This window comes from Lissotriton helveticus, chromosome 1_2 (genome assembly GCF_964261635.1).
Source record: "Lissotriton helveticus chromosome 1_2, aLisHel1.1, whole genome shotgun sequence".
Lineage (NCBI taxonomy): Eukaryota > Metazoa > Chordata > Amphibia > Caudata > Salamandridae > Lissotriton > Lissotriton helveticus.
In genome coordinates this window covers 288,185,668-288,210,537 of record NC_136058.1, presented here as the reverse complement: position 1 = coordinate 288,210,537, position 24,870 = coordinate 288,185,668, and the positions used below count along the sequence as shown (strand labels likewise).

The 24,870-nt window shown below is 48.6% G+C and overlaps 1 protein-coding gene across 2 annotated transcripts in view; it reads left to right on the top strand.

Moving 5' to 3' along the window:
• Positions 1-24,870, top strand: part of BEST4 (bestrophin 4) — a 133,327-nt gene that overhangs the window by 19,598 nt on the left and 88,859 nt on the right. For both annotated transcript variants that reach the window (XM_078673486.1, XM_078673485.1), the window contains exon 3: positions 3,514-3,608. In XM_078673486.1, coding sequence (XP_078529612.1) covers positions 3,514-3,608 — 95 coding nt within the window. The remainder of the gene's footprint in view (positions 1-3,513; positions 3,609-24,870) is intronic.

Genomic DNA, 24,870 nt, shown 5'->3' with positions numbered 1-24,870 from the left:
TGGAGGGTGGAGTTGGAGGGTGCAGTTGGAGTTGTAGGGTGGAGTAGGAGTTGGAGGGTGGAGTTGGAGTTGGAGGGTGGAGTTGGAGTTGGAGGGTGGAGTTGGAGGGTGGAGTTGGAGACTGGAGTTGGAGGGTGGAGTTTGAGTTGGAGGGTGGAGTTGGAGACTGGAGTTGGAGGGTGGCATTGGAGTTGGAGGGTGGAGTTGGAGTTGGAGGTTGAGGGTGGAGTTGAAGGGTGGAGTTGGAGGGTGGAGTTGGAGGGGTGGAGTTGGAGTTGGAGGGTGGAGTTGGAGGGTGGAGTTGAAGGGCCCGATTCACAGAACTAACTTAAGACAAAATCCTAAACTTCCTACCATTTTCGTATTCACAGAAGGCACTTACTCATTTTGGTATTCACAGAAGACACTTACTCATTTTGGTATTCACAGAAGTTAGGAGTCTCTCAGTTTAGTAGTAGTAAAGTTGAGAAAGATCCTAATTTTAAGACTTTCAGTATTCACAGAAGGCATTTAGGAGTCCTAAAGTTAGGAGTCCTAACTTTACTACTACTAAATTGAGAAAAATCATAATTTTAAGACTTTCGGTATTCACAGAAGGCATTTAGGAGTCCTAAAGTTAGGACTCCTAACTTCTGTGAATACCGAAAGGAGTAAGTGCCTTCTGTGAATACCAAAATGAGTAAGTGCCTTCAGTGAACACCAAAATGGTAGTAAGTTTAGGATTTTGTCTTAAGTTAGTTCTGTGAATCGGGCCCGGAGAGTGGAGTTGGAGTTGGAGGGTGGAGTTGGAGGGTGAAGTTGGAGTTGGAGCTCCTAACATGTCCAAGGAATCATGGCCGGTGTCGGGAAGTAAGCCAAAACGTAGTCTATCGCGGGTGCGCCACACAAAAAGCGTCTACACTTAACAGTTAATAGTTTTCCCAAGTTGCATAATGTGGTGCAAGAAACTTTGGACATTTACGTGTGAGCAATTCTGCACAGCCAGCATGCCAGACAATGGGCGTACAAGTGTTTCATTATAAGAGCAACTGAAACCACCAGTAATCAATTTAAATAAAACACACACACACAAAAGATGTGTCAGCAGAAACTAGTTCAGTCATGTTTTGTGGACTATCAACATGGGTGAGCCATGGGCAGCCTAATGCATAGGATAAACTGATAAAGAACAACCGTGTTAGTCGTGAGCGCATGCATGTATTCCAAAAATGCCGCGTGTGTAGCAGTTTCTGTCACTTTTAGTTTATTACCCGCTCGCTACTGCCCTGCCCACACCTCCCGTATGATGGCTGTTTACAGGGAGGAGGCGGGCCCTGCAGCAGCAGCCCTGTGGTTTGTTTACATGCTCTGCAGCGAGCAGGGACGCTACAGCTGGAAGCCAATGTGACCGCAGGGCAGCCGAAGCTTCATTGAGCAACGCTCGCAAGCGGCCCTGTGCAAAACATGGACTCGTGCTAACTTCTGTGCAGCCCCTGAACACATCTGAGCTTGGGGGAGGGTCGTGTTCACAAGGTCAAAGCAAACACACATTCAAGTGGCGGAGATCTCACGGTCCTAGACGCGAGATGCAATGCTTTGAGAGCAACATGTTAGGAGACACAGGGAGAAGGATATTTTTTAGGGTTGGGGGACACTGTTCTGTTTATTATTATTTTTTTAAGTAACATGATCTGTGCAGAAATAATTTCATTAACAAGTCGGGTGGGGGGGGCGGGGGAGCAGGGGAGCGAGCGAGTGGGAGGGAACGAGCATGGTTGTGTGTGAGGCTTCCTTTCAAGTCGGATGGGGGTGGGGAGGGGCGGGGGAGCAGGGGAGCGAGCGAGTGGGAGGGAACGAGCATATGGGGTGTCAGAGATGGTAGTAACATTTCACTTCAAGCTGAAGAATCCGGAGCAGGGGAGAAAGAACCTGGGAGGGATGCTGGAGAAGAAAAAAAAATCAGGCTACGTGCAGGAAAGTAGCAGCTCCACTGAAGCCTGAGTGAGCGGGAGGGGCAGAGGGGGAGGCTGGGAAAGAGCAAACATACGGTTTTATTTATTTATTCTACAGCACGAAGCAGCAGAGCTTTCTTACCATTGAATTAATACATGCTGCATTCCTCTTTAGGGCATAGGGAAAAGGAGGAAGCAGCAACGGGCTTCACTTGTATGCTTTAATATTGGCTTTACTGTTTGCCGCATATAGGCTTTGCAATATTTATTTAAAAAGTAAAATGATCTATGCAGCAATAATTATATTAACAAGTCGGGGGGGCGGGGGAGCAGGGGAGTGAGCGAGTGGGAGGGAACGAGCATGGTGGTGTGCGAGGCTTCCTTTCAAGTTGGATGGGGGTGGGGGGCTGGGGAGAATGGGAGCGAACGAGTGGGAGGGAACGAGCATATGGGGTGTCAGAGATGGTAATAACATTTCACTTCAAGCTGAAGAATCCGGAGCAGGGGAGAAAGAGCCTGGGAGGGATGCTGGAGAAGAAAAAAAAACAAGCATTGGCCATGAAAGAGACACGGCATCGCGGCCGTGAAAGTGAAAGCACGGCCGTGAGACGAGCTCTGTAGTGGGGAGGGGAGGGGAAGGGGCCATTGTGAGATGGATTGCTCTGAAGTCTGCCTCTGAAGTCTGATACGAGGCAGATGGTGTTTAATGTGCACGCGCGTCTTGCACGACTGGCATTGCTTTGAAGGCTGATGGTGGGGGGCGGGGGAGCAGCTTGGGAGGCATTCCATTGAAGTCTGGTGCGAGGCTGATGGGTTTGACGTGCACGCGCGTCTCACACAAGTGCATCACATGAACTGCACTTAATCCGCGCTTGGTCAAGAGTTTGTTTCGCCTACTATATACTCGCCTATTTATCCCTGCGGGATAGAATAGTCAAGACCTAAAAATTACATTAAATAAAATAAAAAATAAAATAAAAGGCACTGCTCAACAGAGGTGATCAGAGTTGTCAGAGACCGTAGCGAATTGGGAGCGTGGAGCTCCATGTACCACAGTGTACAAATCAGGAACCACCTGGCAATGGTTTAAATGTAGCAGACGCACCAAAAATAGCGACAAAATTCCGTGTAAATACTGTACTTATCAAAGAATCACTGAATCCAATTCTGAAGCCTTTACACTCAATGTACAAGTTGGGAACTATTTTAAAAGCCACTGGACGATGACTAGTATAGGTTAATCTGCTATTTTCCATCTGTATTCAAGGTACTGCAAAATATTGCAAAACGTACCAATTCCAGGAAGGCAAATTTTCTCAAGCCACGCCTCTTTCAGTTTATGGATCTATTGATCATATGGATTTGAGAGAACTGCCCTTTTAGAGTCATGTGTGAGCTCAGATAACTCATAGCAGAGTCCAGGGGCATAAGGCAGTTGAATCTCAAAGAAGGGCGAACTCGCATTAGTTTAATATACATTGACTGCGCCATTCTTAAAATCAATTCACCTTGAATAGCAGTGTATTTAAAATATACCAGAGATGGAAATCTGACTTGGAGCATTGTATCAAATGTCGTGTAGGTTCTTGCTATGCGAAGAACAGAAGAAAATGTTTGAGAAGGTGTCGCTGTACTGCAACCGATCGACAGATCTGATCCCCATCTCCTTTGTGCTTGGTAAGTCTTACTTAATTTTTGCAATTGTTTCTGAAATGCCCTAGAGATCACTTTACCCCTCCAGTTTGTAATCCAATTCTGCCCAGGGAACAGCAAACAACTGTCATATGGAGGATTTGTTGTAATCCTTCTATAGGTGCATTTCTTCTATGCGCTAGCGATGCAACCCCCGAAGTAATTAATGGATTAAATTGAGGGGCATATTTACAAGCCCTCACCGCCACAGGAGCGTCACATTTTCTGCTGCTCCTGTAGCGTTGCACCATACCCCATATTTACAAGGTGGCGCTATGCCACTTTATGTAGCTCAATGCCACTTTGTAAATATGCCCCTTTCTTCCGCAGTCCGCTGCGGCAAAGGGGCATGCAATGGATGTTGCTGTGGGCGTTCTACCACAACACCCATTGCTTTTTGATGCTGTCCCATATTTACAAGGTTGGCGCAGCGCCTAAAACTAAGGCCAGGGAATACATGGCCTTGGGAATGTGATATGAGGAGAAATTATTTATTTCTACTTGTGTTTGCTCATTATATGTGTGCTGCATTTTGCAACATACATAGAAACAGCAAATCGCCATTATTGATTGTTTATGTGCGGGAAGGTGTCCCTTCCTGCAAATAAACAATCATCCCAGCAGTGCAGGCACCCTTGCAACATGGCGGCAGGGTGCCTGCGCAGGTAGTAGCCAGCTTTTTAAGCGCCAGCGCTAGGGGAAACGCAGATGGAGCCTGTATTTTTGTAAATACAGCGAATACCTTCATTTTGAAAATGTCAGAGCATGGCATTACCAAATTTGGCGTAATACAGTGCTCCGGCATTTTCTTGGAAATATCCCCATGATTGATAATAGGTAACTCAAGAGAGAAAAGAAAACTTGTGTCTGCAGGGGGTAAAAACACATTGTGCTGAAGACGAATTTGAGATTCCTTCAAAAGATACAGCCTGATTCATCAAGCTAAATTGCACTTGCAAAGGGCAAGATTCTCAGAATCTTGCCTTTTGCGAGTGCAATTTTTGCATTTGGGATTCATCATCCCAAATGCAAAATTCGCTATTAAAGAATTCGCACATTTGCGAAGAATTGCATTTAAGGAATCTCTATTTGAGATTCCTGAAATGCAATTCATGAATCATTTTAAAATTGCGAAATTGCATTTTTGGGCCGCTATTTACCGAGAGGTCAGACCTCGTGGTAAATAGCAAAAACTTAGAAAAATGCATTTAAATGCATTTTTCTAAGTTGCATGTTACACACACACATGTCCTTTGGACATGTGTGTGTGTGCAACACCAATGTAGATTACTTTTCAGGGGTGCTACAGGGTGTCCTTTGGACACCCCTGCACCCTTGAAATCGCATCCTTATTTGCGATTAGCTAATTGCTAATCGCAAATAAGGAATAACTCCCCATTCATTCCTATGGGCCTGTAGGCCCATAGGAATGAATGGGGAGTTATTCCCTATTTGCGATTAGCAATTTGCTAATCGCAAATAAGGAACATGTAGGAATCGCAATATTTTTTGCAATTCCTACATGAATCCCGTTTTGCAAGTCCTTAATAGCGATTCCTTATGAATCGCTATTAGGGGCTCGCAAAACGGCAGAATGATGAATCTGGCTGATAGTTTCCTAGAAGTGGGACCTAAAGGAAACCCTTTGCCTTAGCAGGTCAGAATTTCACAATTGAACTTCATGACAATAGGTAGCTATCAACGCAGTTTATAAGCTATTTTAGCAAATATCTTCAAGTGAAGAGACACATGATTGTTATTCCTTAACTGTTGAGGTTTTTAGAAGGGCAGCATCACCGAGGCTGGTAACATTGCAGTTTATGAAGGCCTTATGCAGCCCCTTGCGGCGGCATAAAAAATGCCCCACACTGCTTCATATTTACAAAGTGATGCATCTAGGCAGATGCGTCACTTTGTAAACCCCTGCGCTGCGTTATACCTGCGTCAGGTATAATATATGCAGTGTGGACGTCTTCCCGTAAAAAAAGGCTCATAGAATGGCACAGTGAAATCTATGAGATTTCACTGCACCACTTCTACGAGTTCACTGTGTCAAATCCTTATGCCGGCTTCACAGCAGGCATAAGGACTTGATGCAGGCCCTTTTACATGGGACTCGCCCATGTGTAATGACACATTGCTGGAGTTGCGTTTGTTTTGTGGCCCACTCCAGCAATGCGTCATTACTGAGCCACAAGATAAGTCAGGACTTCTGACGTATCTGGTCAATACTTGCGACATGGAGCGCCGTACTGTAAATACGGGTCATCCAAGGTGTCGCAAACAGGGCGCAATGAAAAGTGTTGCATCGCTGTTTGCAACCAGCGATGCAACACTTTTCATAAATGAGGCCCCAAGGGTTAATATTTCCTAGTTCAGTTGAGTGCAGTTTATTGATCTGGAATGGGTGAAAGTCCTTAAAAGTTTCCAAACTCATGACCGACAGGTGACACAGATGTCAGCAGTGTGTGCATAACTCAGTGAGCCAACTTAGAAGCATATATGAGCTGAATTGTCAGTGCACTAAATTGAAAAGTGCCAAAAGAGAACACATAAAGTGACACAAGTGGTCAGATTTAGAAGATGGTGGGAAGGAAACTTCAACACAACACAAAGGGTATCTGACAACCTATGAGCACTAGTGGCTGGTAGCCCCTAGACAGCCATCCTTGTTGTTTTCAAAGATCATCACCCACTCTGTTAGCGGTATGCTTCATCATCGTGTCTCATCCTGGTTCCTTAAGATCAGAATGTGCTCCACCAAAGTACAGAGGTCACTTGTGATATTATCCTGCTGGTGTCTTAATCTAAGTTAAAAATACCTAGAGGACACCCAGGTATCCCTTTAACATCGGGTGTCCCTCGAATAAATCAAAATAATGATTTGGAAGTTGATAGGGTGCAATGTCCCTACACCCTCATCGGTGTCAACATGTTTCAGCCTCTTATGTGGGCCACCATCGTGTAATTGTCATTGCACATATGGTTCCCTGGAAGTACCCATTGCCCACATAACAAATGCTCCATGTCCCTGACGTGTTGCTAGACTTCTCCAATCACTTTAGGGACATTTAAATGGCTCTAGGTGGAGGACCAACATGATTTACATAGCCACCTTGCCGAGCGGTAGCACAGTCGAAAATGGAGCCAGACCGGCATCCCTAAATTGGACAACCAATACTAATTAGGCGCCGGGAAACCCTTTTTGGGTAGCTGCGCGCCTTACAAAACTAATTTAATAATAATAATAATACTCAACTGGCTAGACAAAATGGCGGCCCGCAACATCCAGACTTCCTCTGCTTCATCATATGACAGTGACGCTGGCGTCATTCTCCATCTGTTGCATGACCTCTTCTCAGTTAATATCAAGGGTCTGTTTGCTGTAACATTTTATGCCAGCATGCAAACATTTTTGTGACACAAACTACAGAGAAAGTCAAGCAAGTCCACCAGTGTCTCGATATTGACAACACGACAACGACACACACTGTGCAAACTGACTTCCAGCTGATTTTCAGCTGCTTAGTGATCGGGCCTCTGCTATCTGAACTCCAGTGTTATCAGGACCTATTGCAGATCCATTCCCTGGTAGTGAAATTAACTGCACAGCACAACAGGAAGCCAACCTGTGAGCCACTCCTATGGAAGCAGGGCCGGACTGGCTACCGGGCGTTTTCGAATGCTGCTGAGCTGGGGGCTGATTTCGTTAATAGGGACCTGCGTGTACTGAACGAAATTCATTTTGCTTTAATTATTTCATAGCACACGCAGGTTTCCATTAATGAAATCAGCCCCCACCACAGTGAAATCAGCCCCCAGCTCGGCAGCATTCCAAAACGCCCGGTAGTCAGTCCGCCCTGTCAACAAGCCGTTGATATCTGTATGTTGCAGCAGCTAGGTCAAATGTGTTTGGTTCATCAGTCGATAATGATACAAGAGCCAGTCTTTCTCTGGTAGTGCCACAAGCATCTGGAACTATCCACCTCTCTACGCCTATCCACCTGCCTGGTCATCTTCAAAAAGGACCTCAAGCTCCTCCTATTTGACAGATACCTTGGTTAATCACCCTCGACCAGACTTAAGTACTCTCTCCACCATCTAAATCGATGCTTTAACTGTGTATGACCTTTGATCAACTGCTGTAATTGTCTCATGTGGTAACTCCTGCACGCATCCACCGATGTAAACGTCCGAGTTTAATTACTGTAACTAGTACTTGCTGTAACCCAAGTATCCTGCTACTGTAATAAAGCGCTCTGATGTCTTCACGCCGTGTCTGCGATACATACAATTGAAAAAACAAAATAAAAAAATCAAAGCGGTCAACCAAGAGACAATACAAATGCTATCCATTATTACATGTGAAACTAGCAGTAGAACATACATCCAGGGCCTCATTAAGCTCATTAAACTGGGAACACAAAGATGACAACAGCAAACGAACACCCTAGTTTCATTGTCATGAAAAGAAAGAGCAGATCTCAGTTATTCAAGGTGCACATTTATCACTTAGAATAAGCTTTTACAATTTGGCTTGTAGCACAGCTAAAGAAACAAAAAGTGGCTAAATGTTTGCAAAGACCAAACCACACACCTATAGTCAGTTTTTTGCATAATCATAGTATTGCCACATTTGCCACTTTATCGAACATCTGTTGCATAATTTGCAGTCTTTACTAAAAACATTTTTCTTTCTATCAGATCATGTTACTAAAAACACAGGGGCATATTACCAACAAATAGTGATATTTATTGCTAAGTAGGGTTAGCGGCAATATTTTTATCGCCGCGCATTATCGGTTTTTATCGCTGAGATAACTTGCTATTAGCAAGGTTTATCTCAAAAGCGATAAAAATCAGGCGAAATGCGTGAATATCGCCGAGAATACAGCGATATTCACGCATTAGCGACGAAATGCTCTTAGCCATGTTATCCACCTCCCATTGGATAACATGGCTAAGAACTGGTCTGAGCAGGCGTTGGTTTTTGGCGATAGCGGGAATATTTCCATCGCTACGCCTGTCTTGCTAATAGGCGATAGCGACGTTAGCGACTGCTTTCAGTCAATCGCTAACAGGTTGCTAACAGGTTGGGTACGCCCACTTTGCATGTCATTAGCGATAAATATCGCTGACATGCAAAGCGGGCCCCAAACCGCTGGCTATCGACTAAAAGCTGTCGCTAACATCAGTTAGCAACAGCTTGCTAATAGAGCAATAGAATTATCGCCGCTTAGTGGCCGAAAACGGCCGCTAAACCGGCGATAATTGCCTATCGCCACCCTTGGTAATATGCCCCACAGTGACACATTAGCTTGCAGTGGAAGGCCTTCTGCAAGCGACGACTATAGGTAATGCCTATAGTACAGACGCACAGTACAAGCGCTCTTTGTGATTTTCACAGCCCAAAAGCCTCCAGACCTTCTGATCAATGTTTGAAGGGTGAGTGTTGGCCAAGCCTCTGTCTGTCACACAACTGAGAGGCCACAAGCATGTGTATGGGTGAGAAGTCCGTAAACTGGTGAGGAGCTTGCTCAGCACCACGCAATGAGGCGCGCCCTCTGGAATGCTCCCCGCTGTTGGAACAGGGACCCCATGCTGAGTTGCACCCAAACATCCAGCCACTTTGTTATGGCTTTAAAGTTTATTCAATAGGTTCGCTCACCCCATAGAGCATTCTGATTGGCTTGAAGCCTCTGGACATCTATAACAGTGATTTGTCATTTCCAATGCAATCAATAATCCAATATTGTAGCAGCCTAAGCCCTAATACCGGACAGACTACCCATCCCCAGTCAGTCAGACCTTCCCATCCCCTAGTTCTAAATAAGGTTTTTAGGTCGAGGGACCGTTGCACTCACTGCGAAGTAGTGAGGGCGGAGTCCCGAAGATTTAATGTTTTGGAGTTAGGGGGCTTGGAACCCGCCTCTCTCCTCCATTCTCCTCCAATGGCTGGCTTCCTAAATGGAGGGCAGCCATTGGAGGAGAAGGGAGTCACTCCAATAAAGCCCCGTCTCTTTCGGATTCGGGGGCATGTTTTTTTGGCGTTCTTTAGCCCTGTGACGTCACCCATCACTCAGAACCCAAAAACACGCCCCCGAATCCGAAAATGTTCGGAGCTTTGCGGCCGCCATTTTTTTTCCCCTGCCGAAAGCCTGCTCCTCCTCGCCGCTTTGTCTTGTAAGCCATACTCAAGTTAGGGAACTTGGAGCCGCCGAAGCCGTGACTGCACGCGCAGCCGCCGCCCACATCCCTCAGCAGAGCGCAGGGGGCCCGGGCCGCCCGCCGCCACTCTCGCGTCCTTCCTGCTGCGGGTCTCTCCCTCGGCAGGCCTCCTCCTCCCTGTGCCATGCCAACATTTGAAGCGGGACTTCTTAATGTTACTCGGAGGCCGATCGCAACTCCGCGCACCCGGCCCGCGGCTCCCTCAGCCGGCTCTGGAGCGCAGACGGCGAGGGAACCTGGAGCCGCCCCAAGCCGTGACTGCACCGGCAGCCGCCGCCCACAGCCCTCAGCAGAGCGCAGGGGGCCCGGACCGCCCACCGCCACTCTCGCCATCCTTCCTGCTGCGGGTCTCTCCCTCGGCCGGCCTCCTCCTCCCTGTGCCCCCCTCTGACAGCCCGGGGGACAGTGGCACGGATTATGGCTGAGACCGAGGGGTGCTGCAGGCAACACGTGCTGCCCTGAGAGGAGGCTCACACCGACAGGAGGGCACCCCAGAGACCTGGCAGTGGGTACCTGCTGCCCTCAACCCCTCCAAAGCCAGGCAGTGTGTTTACTGATAAGTTACAGCGTCCAGGGTTAGCGTGGAAGCCCCAGGTCAATGCAGCGCCCTATGCTTGTGCCAGCACAGAAACTTCTGCCACGGTATGAGTAAACCACGATAGATGCAGCGCTCCAGCACAGCTTCCAGCGTTCACAACATGAGTAGCGAGAGTGTTCATTAATGAGGCACAGTGCCCGTGTGCAGTGTGTAGGTTTGCTGCTATGAGCAGTCATTTTATTCACTTACTAGCAGCCCGTCCCGACGTTGTCCGGGTATGAATTGCTGCCGGCCAGTAGTATATTGTTTTGTAGGATTTTGTTTTGATAGCATTTCTTATCTGTGACAGGCCTGTGAAACGCTCCGATTCACAGTGCACTGCTGATGCACTTAAGAGTGCGCGTTCAATAGTGTGTGAACTCGAGTTGCCCTACTTTATTTTTCCTTGAAATATTATATAGCGCGAACTCGACAACATGGAATGAGCACAATTTACATTACAGAAGAACACATTCATTTGTGGTAGGCACGAGGAGACAACGCGATTTGCCTGGAATCACAGGATGTTGAGCTGTTACCGAGATTCGAACGTAGCTCCCCAGCTCTAAAGTTCGCAATTCTAGAACTTGTGGCGGGAGGTGTGCCTAAAAGTGTATGTCGGTGCTGGCCATCAATGAGAGAGACCTGTGGATTTTTCAAATCGGTGGTGAAAAAATATGAGTATGTTGCTGGAGATGTGGGCCGCCGTGCCACCAATGTACTTACCGGGGGAGGATAAACACCCATTATTCGGCAACTTTCTTTCCGCATACCATCACTCCGCATACTTTCATTAAGAAAGTACCATGACTCCGCAATGCCATTATAATGCATGGCATTACATATTATATGCTTTTACCACGCATACATTTACAACGAAATTCGTTGTAAATGCATGAATGGTAAAAGCATTTTTTTTAATGTTTGGAATAGGTAAGTATGGGTATAGGGGTATATGTTTTGGGGTACTAAGGTATATGTTTTGGGGTGTTTGGGTATTTTAAGGGTCGTTCAGATATAGTTTTGCTTATGGGGTACAGGGGTAGTTTTAGGGTTTAGGGATAGGTATGGGTTTTGGGGTACAGGGGTATTTTTAGGGTTCAGGGCTAGGTTTGGGTTTTGGGGTATAGAGGTATTTTTAGGGTTCAGGGGTAGGTTTGGGTTTTGGGGTACAGGGGTATTTTAGGGTTCAGGGCTAGGTTTGGGTTTTGGGGTACAGGGGTATTTTTAGGGTTCAGGGCTAGGTTTGGCGTTTGGGGTACATGGGTATTTTAGGGTTCAGGGGTAGGTTTGGGTTTTGGGGTACAGGGTTATTTTTATGGTTCAGGGTTAGGTTTGGGTTTTGGGGTACAGGGGTATTTTTAGGGTTCAGGGGTAGGTTTGGGTTTTGGGGTACAGGGGTATTTTTAGGGTTTAGGGATAGGTTTGGTTTTTGGGGTACAGGGTATATTTATAGGGTTAAGATGGGTTAGTGTTTAAGGGTGTTGGGGTATTTTAAGGAGTAAGGGTGGGTTATGATTATGGGGTGCAGGGGTATTTAAAGGGAGCAGGGTGGACACCCGGAGCTGGAATGTACAGAACCTGGGAAGAAAAAACAATGAAATATTTGGCACAACGCTTCCTTTTTTTTCCCCGTAATCCCGCGCCCCGCACACGCCCAGGCCCCCAGCACATGATATGAGACATGGCATGAAGGGCGGAACGTAAAAACAACAGTTGATGGACAGAATGCAGAACAATGCCATACATTCACCCCAGTACAGAGATCTGGGCCTAAATCCATCGTTTTTTTGCACTCCACACCACCCCAGTTCAGACATGGCCATATGCAAATCAGCCTTGACCCTCTGCCTCATGGGAACAGTCCAGCACGAACCGCCAAGCCATGTCTTTCCTGGACCGGAATCAAGCATCCTAGGACCTAGGAATCAAGCATCCAAGGACGGGTTTCTTCAGCGAGGATAGCTTGACTCCAGTGGTGTGGAGAGCATGGGACTCATGTCTGAGCATACCCATTCAAGTCGAGGTGACAAATGCAAAAACAACAGTTGATGGACAGAATGCAGAACAATATCATACATTTGCCCCAGTACAGATATTTGGGCCTAAATCCATCATTTTGTTTGCACTCCACACCACTCCAATTCTGACATGGCCATATGCAAATCAGCCTTGACCCTGTGCCTCATGGGAACAGTGCAGCCCAAACTGCCAAGCCATGTCATTGCTGGACCAAAAAAAACCATTCTAGGGCCAGTTTCTGGCTATCATCCGTCTTCAGCCAAGATAGCTTGACTTCAGTGGTGTGGAGAGCATGGTACTCACGTCTGAGCATACCCATCACACTCGGGGTGACAAATGCAAAAACAACAGTTGATGGACAGAATGAAGAACAATGTCATACATTCACCCCAGTATAGAGATCTGGGCCAAAATCCATCGTTTTTTTGCACTCCACACCACCCCAGTTCAGACATGGCCATATGTAAATCAGCCTTGACCCTGTGCCTCATGGGAACAGTCCTGCCCGTAGGGCAGAACGTACCACACGCCCCCAGCGCTTGTCACGCCCCCCAGCACACGCCCACAGCACAATGCAGACACGCCCACAAGGGACTACTTTTCTGGCACGGTTCTTTTACCTTTTAAATGTATATGGTGGGCGTCTGCGTAGCCTATGTCCTTCTGCTGCAACTGCCCTTTCCAACGCTGTATTGGGTGTTGTGATTAGTGCTGTGGTTCCTGAGATTACCCGCCTCAAAGGTTTGGGCTCTCTCTTTATTATATTAGTATGGATAGGAAGTAGAGTCCCACTGCACTGTGCCAGGCCAGTGCGGTCACCGCAAAGAAAGATGAGTTACCCACGTACACTATAAACAGACAGTGATGGCTGCAGTGCTCCAGCGCAGTTCTCATGATGGGAGCAGGTAGCGTTTTCACTATTTCGATGAATCGCCTTGTGCAAGTCTAATGGTATGTGTAAAGAGCGCTAGATCAAGTGCTCTAGTGCAGTGTTCATGTACCATAATATGCTCAGGCAGTGAGTTTAGTGATAAGATGCAGTGGCTCCGGGAAGTATGCAAGCCTCATACTGTGACTATGCAATGTAAGATGCAGTGAGCACTTGTACTATTTATGTCCTATATAGTGAGCATGCAGTGCTCTGTATATTTCGCAAATGCGACAGGCTGGTCTCATGATGTGAGCAGGCTGAGCTCATATAAATCTCTAATGCAGTGCAGAATTGCAGTCGATGTGTATTATGATGTAAGCATGCAGTGTAGGTTGGAGAGTCCCAGTGCAGCTGACGTGTATGTGATGCAAGCAGGCAGTGTAAGAGGGAGGCCCCCGTACAGTGGACATATACTGTGCTGTAAGCTGACAGTGTATGATGCACTCACTGCCCGTGTTCAGTAGGTAGGTCTCCAGTTGTGAAGAGTGTTAAGATGCGGAGCTACTGTGCATGACTCATGATGAAAGAAGTACCACACTGCATCAAGACTTTGGAAGACACAGTCCAATGCCCCAGCGCAGTGTCCGGGTTTCAGTCCATGACAACACAGCGTACAAAGCCGCGCTCTCGTTCAGTGTGCACGTGTTATTCTGCTCACAAGTATGTGCTGAATGTTGAGTTTTCACGAGTGTCTAAGTCTCATGCTGTGCACTGGCAGCGTGTTCACTGACAATATTTAGCACTTTCCACGTCACACGCCGATCTCATGCAGTGAGAAGGAGTAGTTTCTGTCCTGTAACTCCAGTTCTGTAGTAGGGGTATCTCTGTTATAGTCATAATCTAGTGAATAGTCCCGCCCATGTGCGTGGACCCCGGAGCAATCAAAAATAATCTCTTAAAGTGTCGAAACAATGCAGAACTGCACAGACACTTAAGAGAGAATTTAAAGACAGATAATGCAGCCTATAAAAAGCTACACTGTCCAGTACTTCAACTAGAAATTCCACCACAAAATCCACAAAACAGCAAAGCCTGTACAGATTTTCCCTTGCTTTAACAGCAAACACCCTCTGGAATGATAGAGAGGAGAACCTGGACAGACAAGCCCCATAGGCTGCCATTATGTGGCTCAGAACAGGATACTGTGCCTTTAAGAGAACCTTCCAGAACGTCACAGTATCCCAGAATGCACTGCAGGTCCCATTTAGTTTCAGTTCTTTTTGAAGGCTTAACACGCCAGACCTGTAGCATTCCGTACATGAATATCTCTCTCCACCGGGGAGGAGGGCGGGCGCTTATGACTATAACAGAGATACCCCTACTACAGAACTGGAGTTACAGGACAGAAACTACTCCTTCTGTAGTAGGGGATCTCTGTGTATAGTCATAATCTAGTGAATAGAATGGCAAGCCCATCCCCACACCAAAGCGGCGGTGGAGAACGAGAAATAACACCACTATTGTGCGAACAGATTTCGCAGCGAAGCCTGCCCAACCTGAGCATCTGCCCTGGCATCAGTGTCCAGACAGTAATGCTTAGCAAAGGTATGGACCGACTTCCAAGTGGCCGCCTTGCAGATTTCGGCAATGGGAACATTACGAAGCAAAGCCGTCGTGGCAGCTTTGCCCCTGGTGGAATGAGCCTTAGGTTTGCCCCCTAAGGTCTTATTAGCCTTTTGGTAACACAATTGTATGCAGGACACAATCCACCTCGAGATGGACTGTTTAGAGGTAGCAAGACCCGTCCTGACTGAACCATAATTGATAAACAATTGGTCTGACCTACGAATATCTTTGGTTTTATCCAGATAAAATTTCAACACCCTCCGAACATCCAGGAAATGTAAAGACCTTTCCGCTGGAGATGAAGGATTCTGAAAAAACGTAGGCAAAGTTATAGTCTGGTTGACATGAAAATCAGAAATAACCTTGGGAAGAAATTTAGGGTGAGTACGCATAACAACCTTAGCAGCATGAAATACAGTATAAGGTTCTTGGCAACACAACGCCTGAATTTCACTCACCCTGCGGGCCGATGTAATGGCCACGAGGAACACCGCCTTCCAGGACAGGTGCTGCAACGAAGCCTTACGAATAGGTTCAAAAGGCTCCTTCATCAATCTGGACAGCACCACATTCAATTCCCATGAAGGCGAGGGAAGCCTGACAGGAGGGAATACTTTCTTCAAGCCTTCCAGAAAATCTTTAATCACAGGGATCTGGAAGAAGGAAGTCTGTGAAGGGCATTTCCCGTAGGCAGTCAATGCAGCCAGATGAACCTTAATGGAATGGACATTAAGGCCAGACTGCGCCAGATGCAGAAGATATGGAAGGATGACATCTTCCTTTCTTGTCGTCGGGTCATAGTTCTTGGACTTGCACCAGATGCAAAACCTCTTCCACTTGTAAGCATAAGAAGTTCTAGTGGAAGGTCGCTTAGCCTCCTTCAGTATGTCCATGCAATCTTCAGGGAGATTCAGATGGCCGTATTGCACTATCTCAGGAGCCATGCCACCAAACTCAAAGACGAGAGGTTGGGGTGCAACATCCGCCCCCCGAACTTCGTGAGAAGGTCCGGCCTGCACGGCAGCCATATGTGAGGAAGGAGAGACCGGTGAAGCAGGTCCGTGAACCACCACTGTCTGGGCCATTCCGGGGCAATCAGTATCATCCGCGCCCTGGACCGGGACAGCTTGATAAGAACCGTCGGAATCAGGGGAATGGGTGGAAAAGCGTACAGAAAGCTGGTCGACCAGTTGATCCATAACGCATTCCCCAGCGTCCCCGGCTGGTAATACCTGGAGGCAAAGTCTCGGCATTTGCTGTTTTCTGCGGTGGCGAACAGATCTACGTCTGGAGTTCCCCACCTTGCGAAGACTTCTCCTAGTACTTCGTCGTTTATGACCCATTCGTGGATTTCCTGAATCAGCCTGCTCAGTGCGTCTGCCTGAACATTCTGCACACCTGGCAGATGGGTGGCCGTTATCGTCAGTCCTCGGGCCAGAAGCCAGTGCCAGATCGCCTGTGCCTCCTGCGACAGGGTGCGTGATCTCGAGTCCCCCTGCTTGTTGAGGTAATACATCATGGTTGTATTGTCCGTCTGTATAAGCAGAGAGTTGGTCTGGAAGGACGGGTGAAAAGCCTTCAGTGCCAAGTGAACAGCTCTGAGTTCCAGGAAATTGATGTGGTACGTGGACTCCGTCAGGGACCACGTCCCTTGAATCTGTAGGTCTCCGGAGTGCGCTCCCCATCCCTGGAGAGAAGCATCCGTCACGATAGTCTGAGTGGGAATGTCCTTGTGGAAGGGAACCCCTCTGAGGAGATTCTCCGCTGAACACCACCACTTCAGAGACTGAAGAGCATGCAGAGACCGTCGTATCTTGTCATCCCAAGATCCTCTCCTCTGGTCCCATTGATCCTCCAAGCACTCCTGCAGCGGTCTCATGTGCAGCCGCGCATGTGGCGTCAGGAAGATACAAGAGGCCATTGATCCCAGCAGAGAAGACACCGTCCTCACTGTTGTAGATGGAGTGGTCATAAGAGCCTGAGCTTTCCGAAGGAGTGATAATCGTCGCTCCTCCGAAGGAGACAGGCTTGCTGACATCGTATCAATGGTGGCCCCCAAGTACTGAATGCACTGGACCGGAGTCGGGACAGACTTGGACATGTTGATGTGCAACCCCAGCTTGTTCAATAGAACGCACGTCTTCTGGAAGTGCGCTTGAGCTTCTGAGAAGGAGGAGGCCTTGATCAACCAATCGTCCAGGTACGGGTAGACAAACACCTTGTTCTTCCTCAGGTGTGCCGCTACCACAGCCATGCACTTCGAGAAAGTCCTGGGCGCAGACTTCAGCCCGAATGGAAGTACCGTGTACTGATAGTGATTGGTGCCGACTTGAAATCGCAGGAACTTCATGTGTTTGTGTGCAATGGGCACATGGAAATACGCATCCTGTAGGTCTATTGCACATAGCCAGTCTCCCTGTTGCAACTGAGGATAAATCTGATGCAACGACAGCATACAAAACTTTTCTCTGCGAATCCACTTGTTTGCCTGTCGCAAGTCCAGAATGGGCCTGAACTCGTTCTTGTCCTTCTTGCGGACCAGAAAGAACCGTGAGTACAGACCTCTTCCTCTTTGAGACAGAGGTACGTCTTCTATCGCCCTTTTCCTTAACAGGATATCGGCCTCCGCCTGGAGCTCGCGCAGCTGATACCGCGAGCTGACCGGAGGAATCGATGGAGGAGGGCTGGTGAACCGAAGACTGTATCCATTGCAAACAATATTCAGCACCCACTTGTCCTGAGTAATTTTTCTCCACTCTGCCAGAAAAAATTGAACGCTTCCCCCCACCGGAGCGGGTAACGGATGAAGGGGAAGTAACCGCTCAGGGTGAAGACCCGGCCGGGCCTTTGTTCACAGTAGAGGACTGTTGTCCACCTCTACCCCTCTGGCGCTTCTGGAAGGGCCTCCGGAACTGCTGCTGTTGTTGTTGCTGCTGCTGTCCCGAAGACTGCCCTCGTCCTTTCCCCTGTGCACCGAACCGTCTCTGGAACGGGCGGTAGGACTTCTTTTCTTTGGGCTTTTCCAAGCCCACAGGCGTCAGGGTCTCCGCCTCCGCCTTCATGCGGGCCATCTCATCATCGGCATGTTTTCCGAACAGTGTTTCTCCGGAAAAGGGCAGATTGGCCACCCGCTGCTGGGCCTCCGGCTTGAGTGACGTGAGCCTGAGCCAAGCATGGCGGCGCTGGTTGATCCCGTGACAGTAACCATGTGCCGCCAACAGCGAGATATCCGCAGCCGCGCTGATGACCTGGTTTGAAACCAGCATCCCTTCCTTAAGTATTTCTAGGAAGTCCTCCCTCGTGTCTCGTGGCACAAGGTCCGTGAACTGTTCTAGGGAGTCCCACAGGGCACGGCCGTACCGCCCCAGCAACGCCGAATCGCTGGAGGCTTTCATGGTCATGGAAGAAGTTCCACAAGCCTTCCTTCCAGCCGAATCAATCCATCGGCTTTCTTTATCAGGCGGCACGGTGGAGGACGGAGAGGTAGAGTTTAACTTCCTGGCCGCCGTCACTATCACGGAGTCAGGTACTGGGTCCATCCGCAGGAAGGCCGGGTCCGAATCCGGTGCCCTGTACTTCTTCAGAAGTCGGGAGGGAGCGGCCTTCACCACCGCAGGCGTAAGGAACAGCTCCTCCGCAGGTTCGACCAGTCCTGGCACCAATGGCAGCAGAGGGCGAGACAGATGCTTCTTGTGAAGTGTCTCGAATATCACGGACGTCGTAGGTGTAGGAGCCATCACCGTGATGCCCAATTTCGTAGCCCCCCTCAGGAGAACCTCCTGGAACGTGCTGATGTCGTCCACCGGAGACACCCGTGTCTCCGGAGAGTCCGATAAGGTCGGCGAATAGGAGCGAGTCCTAGAGGAGTCCGTATGGGACCTGGATCCTCGCCTCCTATGGCGATGCCTAGATCTGGTGGAGGACCTGCGCCTACTGCTCGATCTTCCTCTCCGTCCGGAGCGTGACCGCGATTTCCTAGGCCTGGGACGCTCTGCCGGTTTCCCCGGGGCGGGGGTCCTGGGTTTGGACGGGACCAGCGGCTTAGGGGTCCCTTTGGGAGGGGTCGGAAGCCTGAGCAACGAGACCGACCTCGGTGGAACCGGGGGTGGCCTATCCGGCACCGGAGGCCGCGGCACCGGTGGAGGAGGTGGAGGCAGAGCAGGCAACGGAGGAGGGGTCGGAGCCCTCGGAGGGAGACCCCTCGGCATCGGAGGCGGAGGCGTAACATGCTTCTGCGATGGAGTATACACCTCGGAGTACACCGATCCCGGTGATCCGCCTCCAGATCTGGACTGTGGAGAGCCTCCCACAGCATCAGGCCTCTCACCACGCTTCCTCGACGTCGAAGAACGGTGACCAGACGGCGAGCGTAGGCCCCTCGACGTCGAACGCCCCTTCCTCGGCTTCGACCGTATTCCATGCCTCGACGGCGACCTCGTCCGCCTCGAAGGCGACCTCTTGTGTCTCGACGACGACCTCTTGTGCCTCGACGACGACCTCTTGTGCCTCGACGGTGACCTCGACCGCCTCGATGGCGACCTCTTACGCCTCGACGGCGACTTCTTCCGCCTCGACGGCGACATCTTCCGCCTCAACGGCGGACTCGACGACGAGGATTCCCTCGACGACAATCGTTTCCTCTTCGCCAACGGCGAACGGCGGTGTCGCTTCGACGGCGAGCGCCGACGCCGGGCCCGTCGACGTCGATCACTCGACGTCGACGCCGACGATGATGATGACGAAATCGTCAAAGGAGACTTCGACGGCGGCCTGTGTAACTCCCTCGACGTCGACCGTCGACGTCGCTTCGACCCAGAGCCCTGGGGAGATGGGGAACAGACCGCAGTCATCCCTCTCGACGTCGTGGTCAGTGCAACCGACCCAGACGGAGAATGGGAATGTTTGCTGGTCTTCCTGCCCCTGGGGAGCCCCCCAGAGGCCTCAGCATGGGCAGAAGAAGCCCCTCCAGACCCACCTTGCGCCTTCAGCCTTCTTTCCTCGAGGCCCTGAAGCCTGATCTTCTGTCTTTCCTTCAGGGTCCTGCCAGAGAAGCCTTGACAAATCTCACACTCCTCCGGGATGTGGGAAGAGGGAAGGCAGAGGATACACACCTCATGGGAATCTGATTTTGCCTTCTTCCTGGAGCACTCCGGGCATTTGTCAAATAATGCAGGCATATTTGACAACAAAAAGGAGCAAAAACCAAGAAGAACAGCACTAAAGTACTTTAGAAGCACTCATATCGAAATTAATAGTGAAAAATCACCAAAAACCCTTGAAAAGGGAGAGCTCAATGCTCCAGGGTCCTGCTTGCAGGAGCCGGAAAAAAGAACTGAAACTAAATGGGACCTGCAGTGCATTCTGGGATACTGTGAAGTTCTGGAAGGTTCTCTTAAAGGCACAGTGGGGCCGATTCACAGAACTAACTTAAGACAAAATCCTAAACTTACTACTTTTGGTATTCACAGAAGTTAGGATTTTGTCTTAAGTTTGTCTTAAGACAGACTTAAGACAAAATCCTAACTTAAGTCTGTCTTAAGTCTGTCTTAAGACAAACTTAAGACAAAATCCTAACTTCTGTGAATACCAAAAGTAGTAAGTTTAGGATTTTGTCTTAAGTTAGTTTTGTGAATCGGGCCCAGTATCCTGTTCTGAGCCACATAATGGCAGCCTATGGGGCTTGTCTGTCCAGGTTCTCCTCTCTATCATTCCAGAGGGTGTTTGCTGTTAAAGCAAGGGGAAATCTGTACAGGCTTTGCTGTTTTGTGGATTTTGTGGTGGAATTTCTAGTTGAAGAACTGGACAGTGTAGCCTTTTATAGGCTGCATTATCTGTCTTTAAATTCTCTCTTAAGTGTCTGTGCAGTTCTGCATTGTTTCGACACTTTAAGAGATTATTTTTGATTGCTCCGGGGTCCACGCACATGGGCGGGACTATTCACTAGATTATGACTATACACAGAAATCCCCTACTACAGAAGCAGTGCACGATGTGGTGCCCCATACAGCAAGGTGGCCCAATGGAGTGCGCATGCAGTGGGAGATGCAGCGCTCAAAACTGTGCAAGCCTCGCACGTTAAGATGGCTTTCACTAGTAATCCACACATCCCACTGTCTCACCAGGCAGTGGGGCATTCAGCATCCTCCACTGCAGTTTGCACATCTCATGCTGTGAGCAAGCAGTGGCTTCGTGCAGCGACCCAGTCCCAGTGTAGTGCTATTGACGGTGTTTGATATGTATTTACACGATATAGCGCCCAATCGGCCATTAATTAGTAAGTGAGCGTCCGATGCAGTGCGTAGGCAGTGGAAGGTGCACACACTGTCTGGTGAGGCAGTGGCGTGAGCGCATAACTAGTGAATGACATCCCACATGGCCATCTTAACGTGCGAGGCTTGCACAACTGTGGGCGCTGCATCTTACAATGCATGCATACTCCATTACACAACCTTGCCCTGTGCAGCCTCCAGTGCAGTGCGCATAACTCATGCCGTCACCAGAGAGTAGGTTAAATGACGAGTTGCAGTGTGATCCCCACTGTAGCGTGACCATCTCAAGCACGTGATCTGGCATCTAAAAATGCAGTGCCATGTGCAGTTTGCACGTCTGTTCTCGTGACCAAACAGCATAGGGCACGATGCCTCTTCAGACTAGAGTGTTTGTTGTTCCCCTGAGGCGGATGCCGGGGGCTATATAGATTAAAATTACTCTGAGAAATTGTGCTTTTTTTAAATAGCGGTGCATCACGCTTTTTTACTGTAACCTTTTAAACTGTATGCTTATGCTGCTGGTGCATTTTAGACTACTTAATTTGCACTTTTGCACTTTAGAGAATCCCCTACCTCATCCACGCTAAGTCGGACCCCTGCACAGCCGCTTCAGGGCTGGTGCCAGAGAGGGGTGGACGCCATCTTGGGGGTACGGAGGGGTAGCGCTCTAGCTGCTGGCTGCCTCCCGCCCCTGCTGCTTATTTAAATCGCGCTGAAACGCGAGCGCTCAGACTAAAGTGTTTGTGGTTCCCCTGAGGCGGATGCCGGGGGCTATATAGATTAAAATTACTCTGAGAAATTGTGCTTTTTTAAATAGCGGTGCATCACGCTTTTTTACTGTAACCTTTTAAACTGTATGCTTATGCTGCTGGTGCATTTTAGACTACTTAATTTGCACTTTTGCACTTTAGAGAATCCCCTACCTCATCCACGCTAAGTCGGACCCCTGCACAGCCGATTCAGGGCTGGTGCCAGAGAGGGGCGGACGCCATCTTGGGGGTACGGAGGGTTAGCGCTCTAGCTGCTGGCTGCCTCACACATCTCCCTCCCTTTTTACCTATATGATGACTACCACTCCCCGACGGCGCAGCGGGTGGGCGCAGCGGGCGCGCCAAAGGCAAGCCCTTCTGCGCCCGTCCGCGACCGTACGGGGCTAGGGGCCACAACCCCTGCTCCCCGCACAGGGCAGGCTATAAACTATAGCTCTAACGATTTGCACAGGATTGGAACACAAGCCTTGGAACCTTGTCTCCATCCCTATCACCCGTTGGATCTGCCTACTCTGGGCCCGATTCACAGAACTAACTTAAGACAAAATCCTAAACTTACTACTTTTGGTATTCACAGAAGTTAGGATTTTGTCTTAAGTTTGTCTTAAGACAGACTTAAGACAGACTTAAGACAAAATCCTAACTTAAGTCTGTCTTAAGTCTGTCTTAAGACAAACTTAAGACAAAATCCTAACTTCTGTGAATACCAAAAGTAGTAAGTTTAGGATTTTGTCTTAAGTTAGTTCTGTGAATCAGCCCCTAAGTGCCTGCAGTGTAATACTCAAATTAAAGCTCCACCCCCTACTAAGAGCCAGCAGGCTTTTAAAATGTACCTTCTTAATTGTAGGTCCCTACCTAGACATCATACTGAAATATCTGTATTGCTTGACGAGCTCAACCCTGACGTAGTATTTCTCACCGAAACGTGGCTTACCCCGTACTCGGAACCTGAGGTAATTCAAGCCCTGTCGCAGGGCTACCAAATAACTAGGCTAGATCGCCCCCATGGAAAGGGTGGCGGCTTGGCTATTATATTCAAAGACCACTACACTTGCCGTTGTTCCCCTAATCCTTTCCTAGACTGCGAAAGTATGTCTTTTTGCCTAAAATTCTCGCCAAACATCAGCTTCTCTGGAGCATTAATATATCACCCCCCAGGTCCTTTAAAACAATTCCACACATCTCTGCCATCAGCTGTTGCGATTCCAGCCACCTCCCCCTCCAACTTTACGTTGTTAAGTGATTTGAACATCCATTTTGATGACACCACAGATCATATTGCTCAAGAGCTAATTACGGATCTATCTGCATTACAGATGGCTCAGCTTGTTTTATTACCCACACATGTTAAAGGCCATCTTCTAGACCCAGTGTTTAGTAACTGCCTCAATCTGAAGGCTGAATCCCCGATTGCGCTCCCTTGGACGGACCATTCGTTAGTCCCCCTTATCTGGAACACTTACATACCCCCTGCACTGACACCAGGGTTACGGGATGCACGGAACTGGTCAAAACTCCCACTGGATAAGTGGGTCAACGAGTTAGAAACTACAAAAACAGTAATTAATGATGATCCTTTGGTAGCCAATGGCAAGTTTAACAATTGGATAACTAAATCACTGAACATTATATTGCCTATAAAAAGAACTACCCTAAAAAGATCCAGAACCTCTGCTCCCTGGTACTCGGCTGAGCTCCGGGAGAAAAAATGCCAGTGCAAAAGACTAGAAAGAAAATGGCGCCTGGATAAAACAATTTATAGAGAAGCTATCAGAGAATACAAAAAGGAGATAAAGAGGGTACAATCAATGTATTATACACAAAAAATCTCGGAAGCTAGTTCCAACTCTAAAGAGATCTACCAGATCGTGAAAAGCCTCACTAAACTTCCCCAGCCCCCTTTGAATCATGATAATTCACAAGCTCGCTGTGACGATCTTGCGGATTTCTTTTTCCAAAAAATAGATCTCATCTACTCCTCATTTCCGAATACGGACTTGAACATCCCTGTGGACAGCACGTCAACTTCTAAGCAGGATGTCATGGTTAGTCTATCACCCTCGTTAGAGGAGTTTCCTTTGCTAAAACCAGATTCACTCGCCATTTTGATGACGCAAGTGAAATCAGGATCCCCTAGGGATCCTGCGCCCCCAGGCACCATGGCTGCTGTTACTCAAACCATCCTTCCCACTATGCTGGAGGTACTTAATGCTTCAATCTCCACCAGCATAGTTCCTACCGAGTGGAAACAGGCTATGGTGCGGGCACTGGTGAAAGAACCCAATTTGGACATCAATAATTTCAATAACTATCGCCCCATTTCTCTGCTTCCCTGGGTTAGTAACATTCTAGAGAAATATTTAAATGGTCTCCTAACAAGTTTTCTTGAGAGCAACCAGCTGCTTGACCCCTCGCAGATGGGATTCCGTCCCAAGCATGGAGCGGAATCCGCTCTGTTGGCAGTCACGGAGGAAACAAGAGCAATCTTGGATCGGGGAGGATCGGTGGCAGTCATCCTCCTCGATCTCAGCGCTGCCTTTGATATGGTAAACCATAAAATCTTAGTGCAGCGTCTCCGTGACATCGGAATAATGGGCAGGGCGCTGGAATGGCTCAAATCCTTCCTGAGTGACAGAATCTTTCAGGTTTTTGAAGAAAACACCATATCCTCTAGCAAACCCCTGGGCTGTGGAGTGCCACAGGGCAACTCCCTGAGCCCGATGTTATTTAACGTCTATATGAGACCGCTGGCTGAGATCGTCCGTCCATATGGTATTAAGATCGTTACCTATGCTGACGATACTCAGCTGGTGGTCTCTTTGGCACAGGAAGATGGTTCTGCAATCACGGTGGACCTAGCGGGATGTCTGGAGAAGGTAAAAGG